At 35.9% G+C, this 16,266-nt stretch overlaps 1 protein-coding gene across 1 annotated transcript in view; it reads right to left on the bottom strand.

The window, feature by feature from the left end:
• Positions 1-7,183: 7,183 nt before the first annotated feature.
• MEMO1 (mediator of cell motility 1) overlaps positions 7,184-16,266 on the bottom strand; it is a 143,067-nt gene continuing 133,984 nt past the window's right edge. Inside the window, exon 9 of the mRNA XM_064277242.1 lies at positions 7,184-13,697. Coding sequence (XP_064133312.1) covers positions 13,695-13,697 — 3 coding nt within the window. The 3' untranslated portion in view covers positions 7,184-13,694. The remainder of the gene's footprint in view (positions 13,698-16,266) is intronic.

Below are 16,266 nucleotides of genomic sequence, written 5' to 3'. Positions count from 1 at the left end.
AGTCTCAGAACTCTTGAAGAATGCCCACAATTAACGGCCAGATATTTACATTCTCAGGAAGGAAAGGAGTGGGGGCGGGGAAGGAATTTGCAAGGATCACCATTTCTAAGTACTAAGTATCATGGTCACACTAACCCTGGCTTAAAGCATCCAGAGGAAGTTATTTGATGAGTTTTGTGATCAGCCTATGTCCTGGGGAAAGGATGAAGTTATTATTGATTCTATTATACATTGAATACAAGGCTAGGAGCTGTGGGGAATAATAAGAACATTAAACTTCCTGTGTCCAGGAAGTTTCTAATGTAGCTGAGAAAATAATTCACAAAAAGAAAGTAATCAGATGCTAAACTGCATGGGAAATGGGCTACAAAAATTCAGAGATGAGCATCAATTAAAGGAAGGAGGGAGCACTGGTTGGCAAATAAGCAACTTAATATGTCCCAAGAAAGGTAAGGGCACAAGTGACTGGAAAGTGAGGAGGAAAAGTGATTATGTCTTCTCAGACAGCAAAGTGAGAAAATATTTATGCTAGATTCAAGAACAAATTCCAAAATGTTCAGGGAAAAAGATGATCTAAATGAGCATTGGCTTTGGGCCAAGATAGGCCTGAGCTGAAATCCTAACCTATGAAAACATCTACCTTAAGATGGGATTATTGTGAAAATTAAGTACACACTGTAAGGTTGAATCACATGAAACTGAAGTTTTTAATAAGTAAAAAATAGTTGGAAAAAAAGCAATTTCATAAGGTTCACAAAGAACTGATAGTCTCTGTCATGTGGTAGGTAATCAATTTGTTGAGCTACACTCCACTCCATTTCATGAAGAAAATCTTCATGAAAAATCTTAAGAGGCACCATGTTTTCTATATACTACTTAAAGATCTGACTTCATATCTTATTAGCAGAAGGACCTTAGGTACTTAACCTTTCTAAATTTCATTTTTCTTATGTGTAAAATGAAGATGCTTACCACCTCTTTATAGTTATTTTGAGGATTAAAAGACACTGGAACAGAGTAGGTTATCAGTAGATTGAAGCTATTACTAAGATTTGTAAATTGTATGTGACACAAACTGATGAGAAGAGAATCACAGAAGTTGACAACCCCTTGTGAGCTAAAACTTGAGAAAAATTAAGTCAACAACAAGATAGGTTCTCATAATCATCATCACAGGAAGAAAAACAAAAAAGATGTAGACCTTTGATTTGAAGGAGATAGTTTATATTTAATATACATATGCTATGTCATATACATAATTTATATGTTTAAATATATTGCTGTGTTATTTAGAGAAAGCATATGTGCAATACAGCTATCTATTATACAAATGTGTATGTATTAAACCCTTTTTAAGCTCCAGGCACCCTCTTCCTCAGAAGAATGCTGTTCAAACTAAAAAGTACACCAAACATTATAGAAAGGTCACTGAAGATAGTTTTGGTCACAAGAAAACATATTGCTGCTTAAGTGTTGGATTGGTTGCGGTGAAAAACAAATGCCCTGCTATCAGACTCTGGCCTGCACCACCATCTATTGTCTGGAACACCTTTGAGCTGAGATTGACAAAGACAAGGGACAGTTTCCATGCAGGCAAGTGTTGAAACAGTTTTCCAGGCACTAGGGCTAGCAAATAAAAAGTCATGGCAATGCCGAATCATAATTTGGCATGGTTAGAGAGGAAGATGGGAGAGGTCAGAGAGTAGGCTAAACAGGTAAGCTCTTTGGCCTGGTAAAGGGATTTAGATTTTATCCCATGGATAATGAAAAGGCATCAAGGAATTTTAAACAGAGGAGTAGTACGATCAGATTTTCATATAACTCTAGTGCTGGTATGAAGAGATAGGAAAAGACTAGAGGCAGGATGATTACTGAAAAACTGTTTATAAAATCTATAAAGTGTGGTCAATGATATCTGCCATGTGTATTTCACTTGGGTTACTGAGATGACCAAATGAGAATATATGTGAAAAACCAACTCAAAACCAAACCCATTCCTGTTAAGTCTATTCCAACTCATAGAGACCCTGTAACACAGTGTAGAAGTGCCTCACAGAGTTTCCAAGGCTGTAGTCTTTATGGAAGCCAATCTCGCCATCAGCGGCTGAGCGCTTAACTCCTGTGCCACCAGTGATCCTGTAAGTGAAAGTGTTTTGAAAACATGAAGGTACTAAACAAATGGTTATTATCTAGAGAAGCTGAGCCAACTGTGCATATGATCTGAGACTCACTACTATTTTTAAAGAATCACAGAAAGCAGGACAGATGACAAAAGACCAGAAATTGGTAATTATTCTTCAATTTTTCGAAAATAGAAGAGTGGAATTCCAGAAATTTAAGACTGGTAAAACTGACCTCAAGCCCCACTCCTACAAAATGCTCTGTTTTGGGAGGGACACTTAGGGCCGATACATGGGATGATCCAGGTTACCACTAAGAATAAATCTGAGTCTGCTTAAAGGTTATAAAAGGATGCACCTCAAATGCTGTATGGTAGGCAGCCTCTATATGATCCCATTAACCCCTACCTCTTGATAGTCAAGGCCTTGTATAATTCCTACCTCTTAAGTAACTTGCTTTAAACCAAGACCTTGACATTAAGGGGATAGCACTTCCATGACTAGATTACAAAAGATTCTGACATCCATCTTGCTAGCAGATTCTCTTCCTTGCTGGCTTTGATGAAGCAAGTTGTCATGTTAGAGAGGGCCACATGGCAAAAAACTGAGGTTAAAACTGAAGGAAGGCAACAATCCAAAGGAACTGAATCCTGGCAACAACCACTTAAGTGAGTTTGGAAGTGGAACCTTCTCCAGTCAAGCCTTCAGATGAGATCCCAGCTCTGGTTGACACTGATTAAACCCTCATGAGAGACCCTAAAGCAAAGGACCAACTGAGCCTGAGATAATAAATGTGTATTTTCTTAGGCCACTAAGTTTGTGGCAATTTGTTATGCAGCAATAGATAAGTAATGCATGCCAGTTGGATTACCTGGCATAAACACAGTGGCTGTAGAACATCCAACTGAGCCAATACTTATCCAGCAAACAGCAGTTGACCATCATGCAGGGTACTCTTGCCTTTCTTGGAGAAGACAAGTGTTACTGTCACGGCAACCTGAAGAAGTGGCCTTATTTTAGGAGCTAGATTAAAAAATGATGAAAGTAGCCTGAGTCAGAACTTCATTATAATACCATATTCCATTATCAAAGGATGATAAACAGCCCACAGAAAAATATTGAAGATGATTAAGTGGAAGTAGACACTGAGGAAAGATTCAAGAACAAGGATGAATTAGCCCAGAAGACAGTAGTTTGAGGCTGTTAGGTAAGGAAATAAAAATGTTTTCAAGCGCATAAGAAATGAACATATGAATAGTATTTGGTAAAGTTAGGAGGTTTCCTCTGGAGATTTTGAGGAAAGAACAATGGGTCTGAGGTCATTCCTACTTTAACGAAAGGCAATAAATAAGTTGGCCTCTCAAGATCCTTTATGAGGCTACTACATAGAAATGTTGTGATGGTCACTGGACAGAGGACTCTCTAGCATTATAAAAGGTCATATAACTTACCTGACCACAGCAATCAATCTGTATTTATAAAACACTTTATACATCACCATTTGAAAGGCACTATTTTTTTTATTATATCCCTATCTGCAATAAGGATATCTTTGAGACACATGCATATTCTCCAATACTTATCCAACAGCAAGTGATACTATATGATCAAATGACCTGCCGAAAGTCAGAGTAATAAGGAATATTAAAATTTCATGCATATCTTAGAACTTGGAATTGAGTTAACAATACATATTTAAAGCTTTAAAATGATCAGACCATGGCAACTGTTTTAACATGTTTTCCCTCATTTATTGAAATTTGGTTAGTGTACTTCTGAATCATATTCTCCATAACACAGTCAAGCCACATACCACTTCAAAACACCACAATGATGTCACAAGTTTGAATACCCTAGTTTGGAGAAAAAATATGGAAAGTAGCAGCAATGAAGAAATATAGCCACGTGTGTAGAAAGGAAAAACTGTTACTCATGTAGACTGGTAGGGATTATAGGTTAGCAAGTGTAGTCATGCCTAACCACAGGAGTAGCAACAACAATGATCATTCCTGTTATTGCTACAATGGCTAGTTGTCTAAAAAGATATAAATATTCACTAATAGAATCGCGTGAATAAATGGTCATCATTCAACCCTTTAATATATCACTTCAAATTGCAGCAAATATACTGTGCTAGTATACCAACTGGTGTATTATAAAATACTAAGCTTTCCTCAGATCAAACCATTTCAACCAGAGTTTGGTCTGGATAATACGAAGAACTTGTTTCACTTTTTGATCAGGAGTAAAAGAGGCCTTATGAGTTGAAAAAGGGGCTATGGAAACAAAAACTACAGTGAAACTGGGTTCTTTAGTATTTTACATAGTTTCATTCTCGATAACATATTTCATTCTAGATATGTCCCACACAAAGGACCTTAACTCTTTAGAGTTCTGAATAAATAAACAATGAAAATTACTTTCCATGCTTCCCGTACCCGCCTTCCCCCAACTATTCTTTGGTTGGGGACATGGCATAAAATTGCCTCATAATCTATTCCTTAACACAGCTACATAACTTATTAAAAATAGACTTCACAGGTATAGGTGATCTGACAAGAGCCTAATGTAATTTCTCAAGTATCTCAACATGTTTCCTGTTCTTCTTAAGACATGTGATCACTGAAAAAAAAAAAGTGCTGCAAGCTGTGAGGCAGTAACAGAAAGTGCCAAAGTACTCAAGGTCAGTATCTTCTGAATAGGTGTGGACAGCTGCCCAAAGTTACTTCCATAAGGGCCACAGCCATTTGTGTACATGAGTTCTGGTTAAGTTGGTGGAAGACAAAAGGTCTTGTTAGTTGATGTTGTTGTTAGGTGCCGTTGAGTCAGTTCTGACTCATAGTGACCCTAGGTACAACAGAAGGAAATACTGCCTGGTCCTGCACCATTCTCACAATCATTATGCTTGAGCCCATTGTTGCAGCCACTGTGTCGATCCATCACATTGAGGGTCTTCCTCTTTTTCACAAACCCTCTACTTTACCAAGCATGATGTCCTTCTCCTGGGACTGGTTCCTCCTGATAACGTGTCCAAAGTACGTGAGATAAAGTCTCATTATCCTTACTTCTGAGGAGCACTCTGGCTGTAGACAGATCTTATTCAAGGGGATCACCACAGAACAGACCATCCAAATTCTCTTTTACTAAAAGCATACTGTTTGTATGCTGTTTGAATGTGTTGTTATGCAGGTTTTACTTTTAATACTGCTTTTTCTATGTTAGGATTTGGACCGTATTATACCTACACTTGGACATTACAATGTTACATATTATTTTCAATACCTTAAGCATATAGTATACTCATGATGCTCATTAAATGCCATAAAAACAAAACTTCAAAATGTGGCATTTTAAAAGAAATTGTAATGTTGCCAAAAAAGAAGAGCTGTTTGATTACATTACTATTTAAAAAAATACTTAATACTTTAAAAATGACATTCCTGTCTTAGTTATCTAGTGCTGCTGTAACAGAAATACCACAAGTGGATGACTTTAACAAACAAATTTATTCTCTCACAGTCCAGCAGGCTAGAAATTCGAATTTAGGGCACCAGCTCCAGGGGAAGGCTTTTTCTCCCTGTTGGCTCTGGGGGAAGGTCCTTGTCATCAATCTTTCCCTGGTCAAGGAGCTTCTCAGCACAGGGACCCCACGACCAAAGAATGTGCTGTGCTCCAGGTGCTTCTCTCTTGGTGTTATGAGGTCCCCCGTCTCTCTGTTCACTTCTCTCTTGTATATCTCAAAAGAGATTGGCTTAAAACACAACTTAACCTTGTGGACTGAGTCCTACCTCACCAACATAACTGTCACTAATCCCATCTCATTAACATCATAGAGACAGGATTCATGACACATAGGGTAATCACATCAGATGACAAAATGATGGACAATCACACAATATTGGGAATCATGGCCTAGCCAAGTTGACATATATTTTGGGGGGAAACAATTCAGTCCATAACACTCCCTAAGATCTGAGTTGTAGATGCCTTTATTTCTGTGCCAAATTAAGGAACACCACAGTTCATTAGTGAAGGGGGTAAATCTAAAAGGACGTCAAACAGTTGTTTTAAATTTTAATGAACTGAAAGTTGAGACTTTCTTGTACTATATCAAAATAATTCAGATTCCCCCAGATTTCATGGTGGTTCTAAAGATTTTAGTTGTGTTACAAAAAAAATTTGAAACTTTGTATTTTCAAAGCCTGTACTATTACACAACTGGCCAATTTTCACTAAAATACCTAGAAGTTTCATGCACATATTCTCTGGTATTAATATAATTTGTAGTACGTGTTACATGGTCTAAGGCCAATCCATGAAGTTAAAATTCTGATCATCCTGCTTATATATTTTCTAATGTAAAAGTAATGATCCTAAAACCTTTCTTGTGAAGCATATTCTTGCTTCTCATTCCATCCCACATCCACAACACACACAGCAAAAGGACTTGCAGCATCACCCTCAATAATCAACTCTACAATCAGTTCCACCTTCGGCTAAAAGAAATCCCTAAAGGGCAAAATCTCTGAAACATTCCCTGGGTAGAATGGCATCTAAACCATTCCTGATCCAGTTATCTCCCCCTGTTTTCACCAAAAGTCCCCATGATTGTGTGCTCTGTTATGCTGCTGGTGCTGCAGGAGTTCAATTTCTCCCAGAGTCCAGTCTCATTTATAGCTGTTTAAATCTAATTATTAAAACGAAAAGCTCTTCACTATCACATAGAACATGTGCCTTCTTATACCTAAAGTTATAGTCAACCGTGATCTCTTTCTACATGACTAATCAAATATGTTTTCTTAATTCTTTCTCAAATCCTATTTCTTCAAACCCTCGTTCATGTTTGCCACTTACCTCTGAACTTTTTCTCCCCTTTCCATGTGTGGGGTCTAAACCAAGCATAAAAGTCTATAAAGACAGTGTTGAATACAATGTTTGAGAACTCTGCAAAATATTGTGTAAGAATGGTCATTCTACTCCCCGCAATGTATATATGATGCTTTATTGTAAGATCAGCAAGAGAACGGCAATCGGCAAAGTTCTTACTTCTAAAAGGGTTTTTTTTTTTTTTTCATTTGAGAACTTACTGATTTTGAAGAATGCCAGATGTCAGACAAAAAAATGGCCATTAGTTTTTGCAATGGTTTGGTAAATGTTCTTAGTCAACCAGTCTAGAGGCCTAGTTCATCCAAAAATAAAATTTAAAAATTAATGATTCTTTCTTAAAGGGAAAGCAAAGACCCTTGCAAAATGACAACAAAACGGAAAGGGTATATCCTACTTATGTCACACGATAAGAGGAACACAGACTGAAGAGTTCTGTTGAGCTTACAACATTTGCCCTACTATACACAAAGGAACATCATTCAAGAATAAAAAAAATTTTTTATTAATGATTTTGGAGAAGTAAAACAACATATTTACATACATGTTTACAAACAATTGCATTCAATATGTTTTCCTTTCCTTTTAAAAGATTTTTCATTTGACAAAAGATTAAAACATTATTTATCATAAGCAATAAACCTCATTTCTCTATAGACATTTCTTCACTCCTTTCCTTAAATTCAATATACTTACAACTACCTAAGCTGACACTGACATTTATGAGAATGAAATAACTTATAGTAATATTAACGACAAGACTACTCTGCTAGGAGATAAATCTAAAGTTATGAATGATAATTAAGAACATGAAATACAGTAATTGCATATTTATAGGATCTTAATCTCCATAAAGTGTTTCAAGGAGAAGAGGGAGAAATAGAAAAGGGATAGTGAGTGACAGGGACAAAGGGCAACAAGGAGGCTGGCTGCTTTTTTGGTGCATAAAGCAATCTAGAACACCACTACAAGGGAAGAATGTGCCCACCACTGTTTCTGTGCTCAAGCGTGGGGCCGCTACATGAAAGGTATTAAATCTCCTGAGTTCCAATCTCTATATTAAAAAGTCATGGCTAAGAATAATGCAGAATGAACAGACTATCAACTACCAGAAACTACAGGCTTAGAACTAGCCTTAAAATGAAAACCTAAGTTCCTCCCAGGTAGCAGCAGCCTCTTTAGGACTACAGAAGCAGGTTTTGTTTTTCTTTCTTCCTTTTGTAATATATTGGGGGAAATACAACAGAGAGGAAAGGAGGATGGAAACATATCAGTGCCATTTATCTTCAGATCAGTATCTTTTATCTTAGAGGAAATGTGTTTTAAAATGTTAGGAAGTAATAAGCATTATAGAATGTAACCAGTAACACTACTATTGAGATGGATCTATCTTGGCATAGATAAACACTATGTATGAATACTTAGTGCTTTAGTCCTTATTGCATAGAAGAAACATATCAGACTGAATAATTAAAACACAGTATCCCTTTTCTGGAAACCCTGGTGGTGTAGTGGTTAAGTGCTACGTCTGCTAACCAAAGGGATGGCAGTTCGAATCCACCAGGCGCTCCTTGGGAACTCTACGGGGTGGTTCTACTCTGTCCTATAGGGGCAATATGAGTTGCAATCGACTCAATGGCACTGGGTTTCTGGTTTTTTTATCCTTTTTCTAGGGACAACCTATTTAATGTATCTTAAGTAGAGTTTAGATTTTTCAAAAGTATTTCAGCTATTCATATTGATTTTTGTCATACATTTTCCATGTGTAGAACTCAATATCCATTTGACAGAACATTCTTCATCGAGTACGACAAAATTCCCATGCTTGAAAACCTCAATGTCTGTATTTCCTATACAATCCGTTACTTTCTTGAGGGTTATCCTAGGCTGAGCTGCAAATGAGTACAGAACGTAGTAAAGATTCTTCATTCCATTCTTTAAGAATATTGGGTACTGCAAGCTATAAGGAAGGGGAAGTAAAGTGTATTTCCTCATCATAGTACGCCTCAACTTGGGCAAAACTAAAATTTGTTGAAAATAACTCCACTTTCAAATGTCTGTCCTAAAATTTTCAAGATGATGGCGGCAATGTTAGTTGTTAAAAGGGGGGAGGAGGGATAGAAACTGACAGAAAAGAGCTAAAGATTCTTACCAGAAAGCCTTCTGTTAACTTGTAGCACTAAAATTACTATAAAACATGTGCTAAATATATATATGTATATGTTTTGTAAGCCATTTTACATTTTATAGCAGGAGTAACTTCTGTCATGAGTTGGGTACAGAAAACTTAAGCTATTATGGACACAAACACCCCTTCAGTTAAAGAGGTAAAATTTCAAAAAAAAAAAAAAAAAGTAATGTATAGTTTTATCACATAAGAGCTGGTATTATACATTGGAATAAAGTGCCTTTCCAGTAATAAATTAGTAATGACTTAAATACTGCAAATTTGTCTATATTTCCATTATTTAAAAAATTATTTAAAACACTATTTTAAAAAAAAGGAAGCCCTGGTGGCATAGTGGTTAAGAGCTACAGCTGCTAACCAAAAGGTCAGCAGTTGGAATTCACCAGGCGCTCCTTGGAAACCCTATGGGGCATTTTTATTCTGTCATATAGGGTTGCTATGAGTTGGAACTGACTCAATGGCAAGATGTTTGGTTTAGTTTTTTTAAACATAAAGCATACATGAAGTGTGGTAATAAATAAAACACTTGTTAATAATGCAAAATCCCTTTAAAATCAAGTAATTTTAAATCTAGTATTAGTGCTACTATTAAAAAAAAAAAAAAACACTGCTGTCGAGTCAATTACAACTCATAGCGACCCTATAGGACAGAATAGAACTGCCCCACAGAGTTTCCAAGGAGAACCTGGTGGATTCGAACTGCCAACCTTTTGGTTGGGAGCCGTAGCTCTTAACCACTACACCACCAGAGTTTCCATTACTATTAATACCTGAGTGAAAAGTGATATCCTTTAGACACCAAGTCACAAACTTCACACAAAATACCAGACCTAAAATTCAACCTGTAGTACGAACAACAGGTGTAGACTTTTCCTATTCAAAAATGTAAGCATTTAGTTAAAAAACTGCTTTCGTTGAGAGAATAAATGTGAAGATTTTAAAAACTAAAAAAAAAGCAAAGCAGAGGCTAGATTACTGTAAAAAGGTACTATATTTTCCTAACACAAAGACAATTATGAGAACCAGAAATTACAAAATTATCTGTGGCAATTATGGAGATCTACTTTTTAAAATATAAATTTTAAAACATTTTAACTATCAAAACACTCATCGTTTCACTCATTTTCTCTGATGAATGCACCAAGCAGAATTTTCAGGAATTAATTAACCCTGTAAGATTCATCAAAATAACAAATATCCGCAGAGACAACATTGTCAAAAACAAGTACCTGACATTAATAGAGAGCAGGGGAGCATTTCATGATGAAACATACATGAACTTTTCAAAGGAGATTCTTCACGCTTGGTTTACATCAAGTTATCATGAGGTTGTTCACAATTAAGAATTCAGCTTCAAGATAAAACTTTAAAAAGGACATTCCCCATTTTAAATCATTTTACCTAACATTCCCTATAAAAAGTGGTAAACCAATTACCTTTGAGTCGATGCCAATTCATGGTGACCTCACATGTGTCAGAGTAGAACTGTGCTTCACTGGGCTTTGGAAGGCTGATTTTTCGGAAGTAGACTGCTAGGCCTTTCTTCTGAGGGGCCTCTGGGTGGACCTGAACCGCCAACCTTTCGGTTAGCAGCTGTGTGCACTGTTTGTACCACCCAGAGACTCCCGTTTAAAAAAACAAAGTAGCAGTGTTCAGAAAATGGGTCAGCTTTCTGGACACATTTTTTTAAAAATCTCTGGTTCTTAACAGATTTTTCAACCTATTGTATTGAGATATTTGAAATGTTAAAAGCCTGGACTATGGATTTAGTTTGGACGTGACATGTCTAAAAGGCAGTTTTTTTTTTTTTTTTTTTTTTTTAAATAAAAGAGCTTCTACTTACAAATGAATATTTACTTTTACAATCTAAATTTATTCCAATGCTGCCACTGTGGGGAATATTTTTGGGCTTCTACTTCAGAGCAGGTTGATGTGTTCCAGGAAAAAGGGAGACTCCTCCCTTTATAATTAGAATATTTCCCCTCTAAACCATATTATCCAATCTAATCACCCAAGTGATTTTTCATTTTTAAGAGACAAATTAACCTCAAAGGTCAAGATATATCCTGCCATACATTCAAATGGACATGGCAGAATCAGAAGGTATCACAAGGTAATTACATGGAGGAGAAAACTGACTACATTTTCTGGTATTTTTGTTGAAAAATATAGAGATGTTTAAAGATGCTACTTTATAAGCAAGATAACTAAACTATATTCTTTTAAATGTTTTGTTGGTCCTATGGGAAAATATTGGTGCATGTTAATCTTAGGATAGTTCTATAAACAGAATTATATGCTTACTTACATTTCATCTATGTTGCATCTTATAAATCCAATCAAATACAGCATACATTTCAGACACATAAATCACAATTTTTACATGGGTAAGAAAGGTAACTGAACAAGCCCAATTTATAAATCCCATATTCCTTACTCCTTAATAAGATCACAAAAAATTTTGTCTTAAAAAAGATCATAGAATAATCTTTGCAGAAATGATCCAGGAATCAAATTCTTACAATCAATGTTAGGCAAAGCTAAACTTGGTCCCTGATTGTGAATAAGTGAGTCCTAGTAAGAAATGAGGAGCCCCGGTGGCACAATGGTTAAGAGGTCTGCTGCTAACCAAAAGGTCTGCAGTTCAAATCAACCAGCCACTCCTTGGAAACCCTATGGGGCAGTTCTACTCTGTCCCATAGGGTTGCTATTGTCGGCATCAACTCGACGGCAATGAGTTCGGTTTTTGCCCTGATGGCGCAGTGGTTAAGTGCTAGGCTGCTAACTTAAAGGTTAACTGTCTGAACCCACCAGCTGCTCCACAGGAGAAAGATGTGGCAGTCTGCTTGCATAAGGATTATAGCCTTGGAAACCCTGTAGGCAGCTCTACTCTCTCCTATAGGGTCACTTTGAGTCAGAATAGACTCCACGACAACAGGTTTGGTTTTGGTTTAGTAAGAAGTGAGGAACGTGGGTCCAAATAAAAAATAACGTATAATTTTGATTGAACCAAATTTATTGTTTTAATTCAATTTCTACCAAAACAGTTAACTTACTCTGTGTCCTACTTAAGTCATTTGGATAACCTGTTGCCATCGAGTGGATCCTGACTCATAACTTTTTAGAAGAAAAAATATAACTGATAGGAATATTTCTACCTAAGATCTTTATCTTGAATTTCTACCTAAGATTTTCACCTTGAATCTTTTGTTATAAAATAAAACTAAGGAAATTAAATTGAACATGGATAATTATGAGACAAATGACAAACTAAAGTGGTCAAAATATTAAAATAATTGTTTTAGGCTTTGCCCAAAATAATTGTCTTTAAAAGAAATCTTTCATATATAACAACAGCACTATTGAGGACTTATTTCTCAAAGTGAGTCTGTTTTTAGTTTGCCCCAGAAAGAGACTCTGAGACAAGGACTCAAGAACAAGAGACTTACTGGGGAGATGATCCCAGAAAACACTGATAAGGGAACTGGAAGTGAGGCAGAGAAGAGAAAAAATTTTAAAATACGTATTTAACGGTTTTCCCCTGTGGGCAATGAAGTCCAGTTCCACTGGGAACTCTACCAGACAGCGCAGAGCATGCTTCAGAGTACCAAAAGTAGAGAGAAGCAGCTGGAATAATTATCCTCTAGCTTTCATCCATCACTGGCTGAGAGCTGCTCCCAGAGCATTGTCTTCCCAGCATTCCCAGCCTGCTCTGTATGCAGCTGAGGAATTACAAGGTACAGTCGCAGGTACTTGTAGGACATTTAATGCATGTTTGGAATGGTCAGAGTCAAGTGTCCACTATGAAGTCTCACCATCAGACTCACACCAAATAAATTTCAATTTTGTCACTGTTTCATTACAAGAAGCCATGCATTTTAATAATGTAATAAGCAATGGAGTAAAATTTCTGGTCTTAAGGTAAACCTTCCAGCAAAGAAAACAGAAGTTTGCAGAGTCCACCAAATCTATTTTTGTCTAAATCGATCAAAATTGCTATATATATGAAAGATTCCCATTTTTATTGAAGTTGCAAAACCCAATTACTATCTGAATTCACCATGACATCTTGAACACCCAGCACCAAAAACAAAATAACATGATAAATTAGAAGAACTGCATTCTTGTCCTAGCTATGATACTAACTAGCCATGTAGCTTAGGTAAGTCATGTAAATTTTATGTGCCTTGGGATCTGTATCAGGAAAATTAAGGTAATCAGTAATAAAAAAAATTTGTGAAACAGATTTTTAAAATTAAAAGTACCATAGATGAAATAATAAAGTATTTTATTATTGTCATAAAAAGTCAAAGGTAAAAAGGGCCTCAGAAGTCATATTATTCAATTCTAACTCACATAAATAATTAACCTCTGCCCTACAAAAGAGCAGAGATTTAATCCAGGAAATCAATAGTAACTCATTGGTGGAGCTGAAAATGGAGTCCAGTCCAGTGCTTCTAGCACTCCATCGTGTCTTTCTCCTTTAGAGTTGTCTGAATATATCACTGGTCAAACAATTAAAGCACATTTTAATTAATTGTTTTTAAAAACTTTGAAACACCTTTGAAATAACTATAAATACCACATGATATTGCAAAATATGAGCTAGGAAATCATGGGCCAATGGTTTCAAATTACCAAATCACTTACATTACCATTCACTTAATCTGGCATCATCTATCAGGCCTAGGAATATTAAATCCTATCCTCTTATAAAATTAGTGACGAGACTGGTTTCCACAACCGAAAACGAAAACACACAATTAAAAGGTATTTCCAAAAGGTTTATGCTTTTCTGGCCTTTAGAAAACACTTCACATGAAGATTATCTTTTGTTCTCCTTGCTTTAAAATTTAGTTCAACAAACAACAATTTAATTCTACTATGTGCCTGATTCAAACAGATAAATTTTAAATGAAAAAAAAAAAACTTTTCAAAAAAAAAATCCCCACTTATAAAAGTTAAAATTACTTTTATTAAATGTAATCCAACAGTCTGTTTAATTTTTAAAAACTCACAAAATTCGATCTGTCATTCATATCTCTAATGTTCAGTTTTCATACTTTTTACTTAAATTTATGTAACACATTCAATAAGTAATTCAGAATATCATGATCAGAAAAATTAAAATATTTTCCAAAAGTTTAATTGACAGATTTAAAGACCAGAACTCAGGCTCTGCTTATAGCTGAATACACTTGACCTTTATTAGCTTCTAATAATATTTATATTCTCTTTGGTTTCATAATTAAGATGACAGGAAAAAATATGACCACAAGGAATAAAGTAATAAACCTCACTTTGCATTATGAAATGTGCATCTGAACATAACTTACAGCTTATAATGAAAAATCAATTGCATTACATTATGGCTTTCAAACCAGAGCAATTGGCGACTTTTAAAATTCTTCACATTTTTATATGGTGAGGGCCAAACCCTGCATTAGAATAAAATGTGCGCACACACACACACACACACACACACACACAAACACACACAGAGTTAATGTGGTATATCCTGGGTATAAACAAAGCACAAGAGAATCCTTGAATAAGTGATAAATCTACCACTCTGAGGTTCTTCACACAGCACCCAACAAGCAGAATATGCAGTGAACTCATGAAGACAGGCAGGCAAACGAAATTCATCTGCAACAGTAACTTTAAAGAAGCAGAGGTCCTAGGTATCAGTGTTAGGTGAGGAAGCTGTTACAAACTATGTAAGATGGTTACTGATGACAGCCTGCATCCCACTCAGTAGTATTTGCAGGTAGGAGATGGGGGTGGAAGATGAGGACGTGGACAGGGAAAACTTATCTGCTAGCTGTTCCTAGTATTTTGACAGTAATAGGTATAAAAAGACCAAGTTCCTCAATACCCTTTTCTGGTATGAATATGGCTCTATTTTAGATTCAAGAAGCACCTCTGTAAAAGAAAGATATGTCACTTACTCAAAGGCCAACTTATTTTAGGAAATAGTGAAACTTTACCTCGTATCTAATTGTTTTGACTAAAACAAAATAATTAGTCTAACGGCTGCTGTTCTACCAGTAACAATTAAGCAACAACATAATCTGTGTTTAAAGTTAGTGTTCTATGATCAAAATCAATCCTAATTTTAAAAAGATTTTCCTAAGCAGTTTTATACAATTAAGTTCCATTTTATTTGCACTAATGCCATTAGTTTTTTTTCACCTTTGTTATTAGTTCCCCTAGAGTTGATTCTGACTCACGGCAACCCATGTGTGCAGAGTAGAACTGCTCCTTAGGGTTTTCAAGGCTGTGACCTTTTGGAAGCAGATTGCTAGGCCTGCCTTTCAGGGCACCTCTGGGGTGGCTCGAATCGCCGATCTTTTGCCTAGTAGTTGAGGGCTTAACCATTTGAGCTGCCCAGGGAAACGTTTTTCAATGTGGTGATCCATAATTTTATCAACATCAGGTGAAGATGATGTTGATAGTCTAGGAGCCCTACTTTGAGAACTACTGATATAGATTTTATTTGAATACTTCCAATGATTTCAAGAGGCAGAGCCAATTTTCACTATTAGAAATTCTCACATAGAACAGTAAGTGTGGAATTAGAAACTTTCATTCCTTACTCCAAGTTTTTCTACTTAGAATAACAGAACAATTCTATTTATTCTTTCTTACACTCAAATATTTGAAGAAAACTCTCTCCTTAAAATGTCTCTTCTTCAAAATAAATAGCCCCAATTTCTTCAACTACTTCCATTCTCCACAGGATCTAATCCAGGCCTTTCATCATTCTAGTTGCCTCCCTATGAACACTATACTTCATAGTGTCCCTCTTAATATGTGGTACTTACATTTTAACACAGTAATACAAAAACTATAGTGTTCATAGCCAAGTGTATATGGTTTATTACATCTCCTAATCAATAGTATAATTTTATAACTGCATTAGTTCTTTCAGCAACTGTATCACACCACTTCCCAAATGCCAGTCTATGAGACTGATACTATTCCTTGATGAAGTTTTCACAGATCCAGAATAAATGAGAAAAGAACAGTAATTTTTTAAATGAATTAAAATTATTTAAGTTAAATACCTCT

This window comes from Loxodonta africana, chromosome 26 (genome assembly GCF_030014295.1).
Source record: "Loxodonta africana isolate mLoxAfr1 chromosome 26, mLoxAfr1.hap2, whole genome shotgun sequence".
In the NCBI taxonomy this organism is placed as follows: Eukaryota; Metazoa; Chordata; class Mammalia; order Proboscidea; family Elephantidae; genus Loxodonta; species Loxodonta africana.
This window is presented reverse-complemented; position numbering and strand designations above follow the sequence as displayed.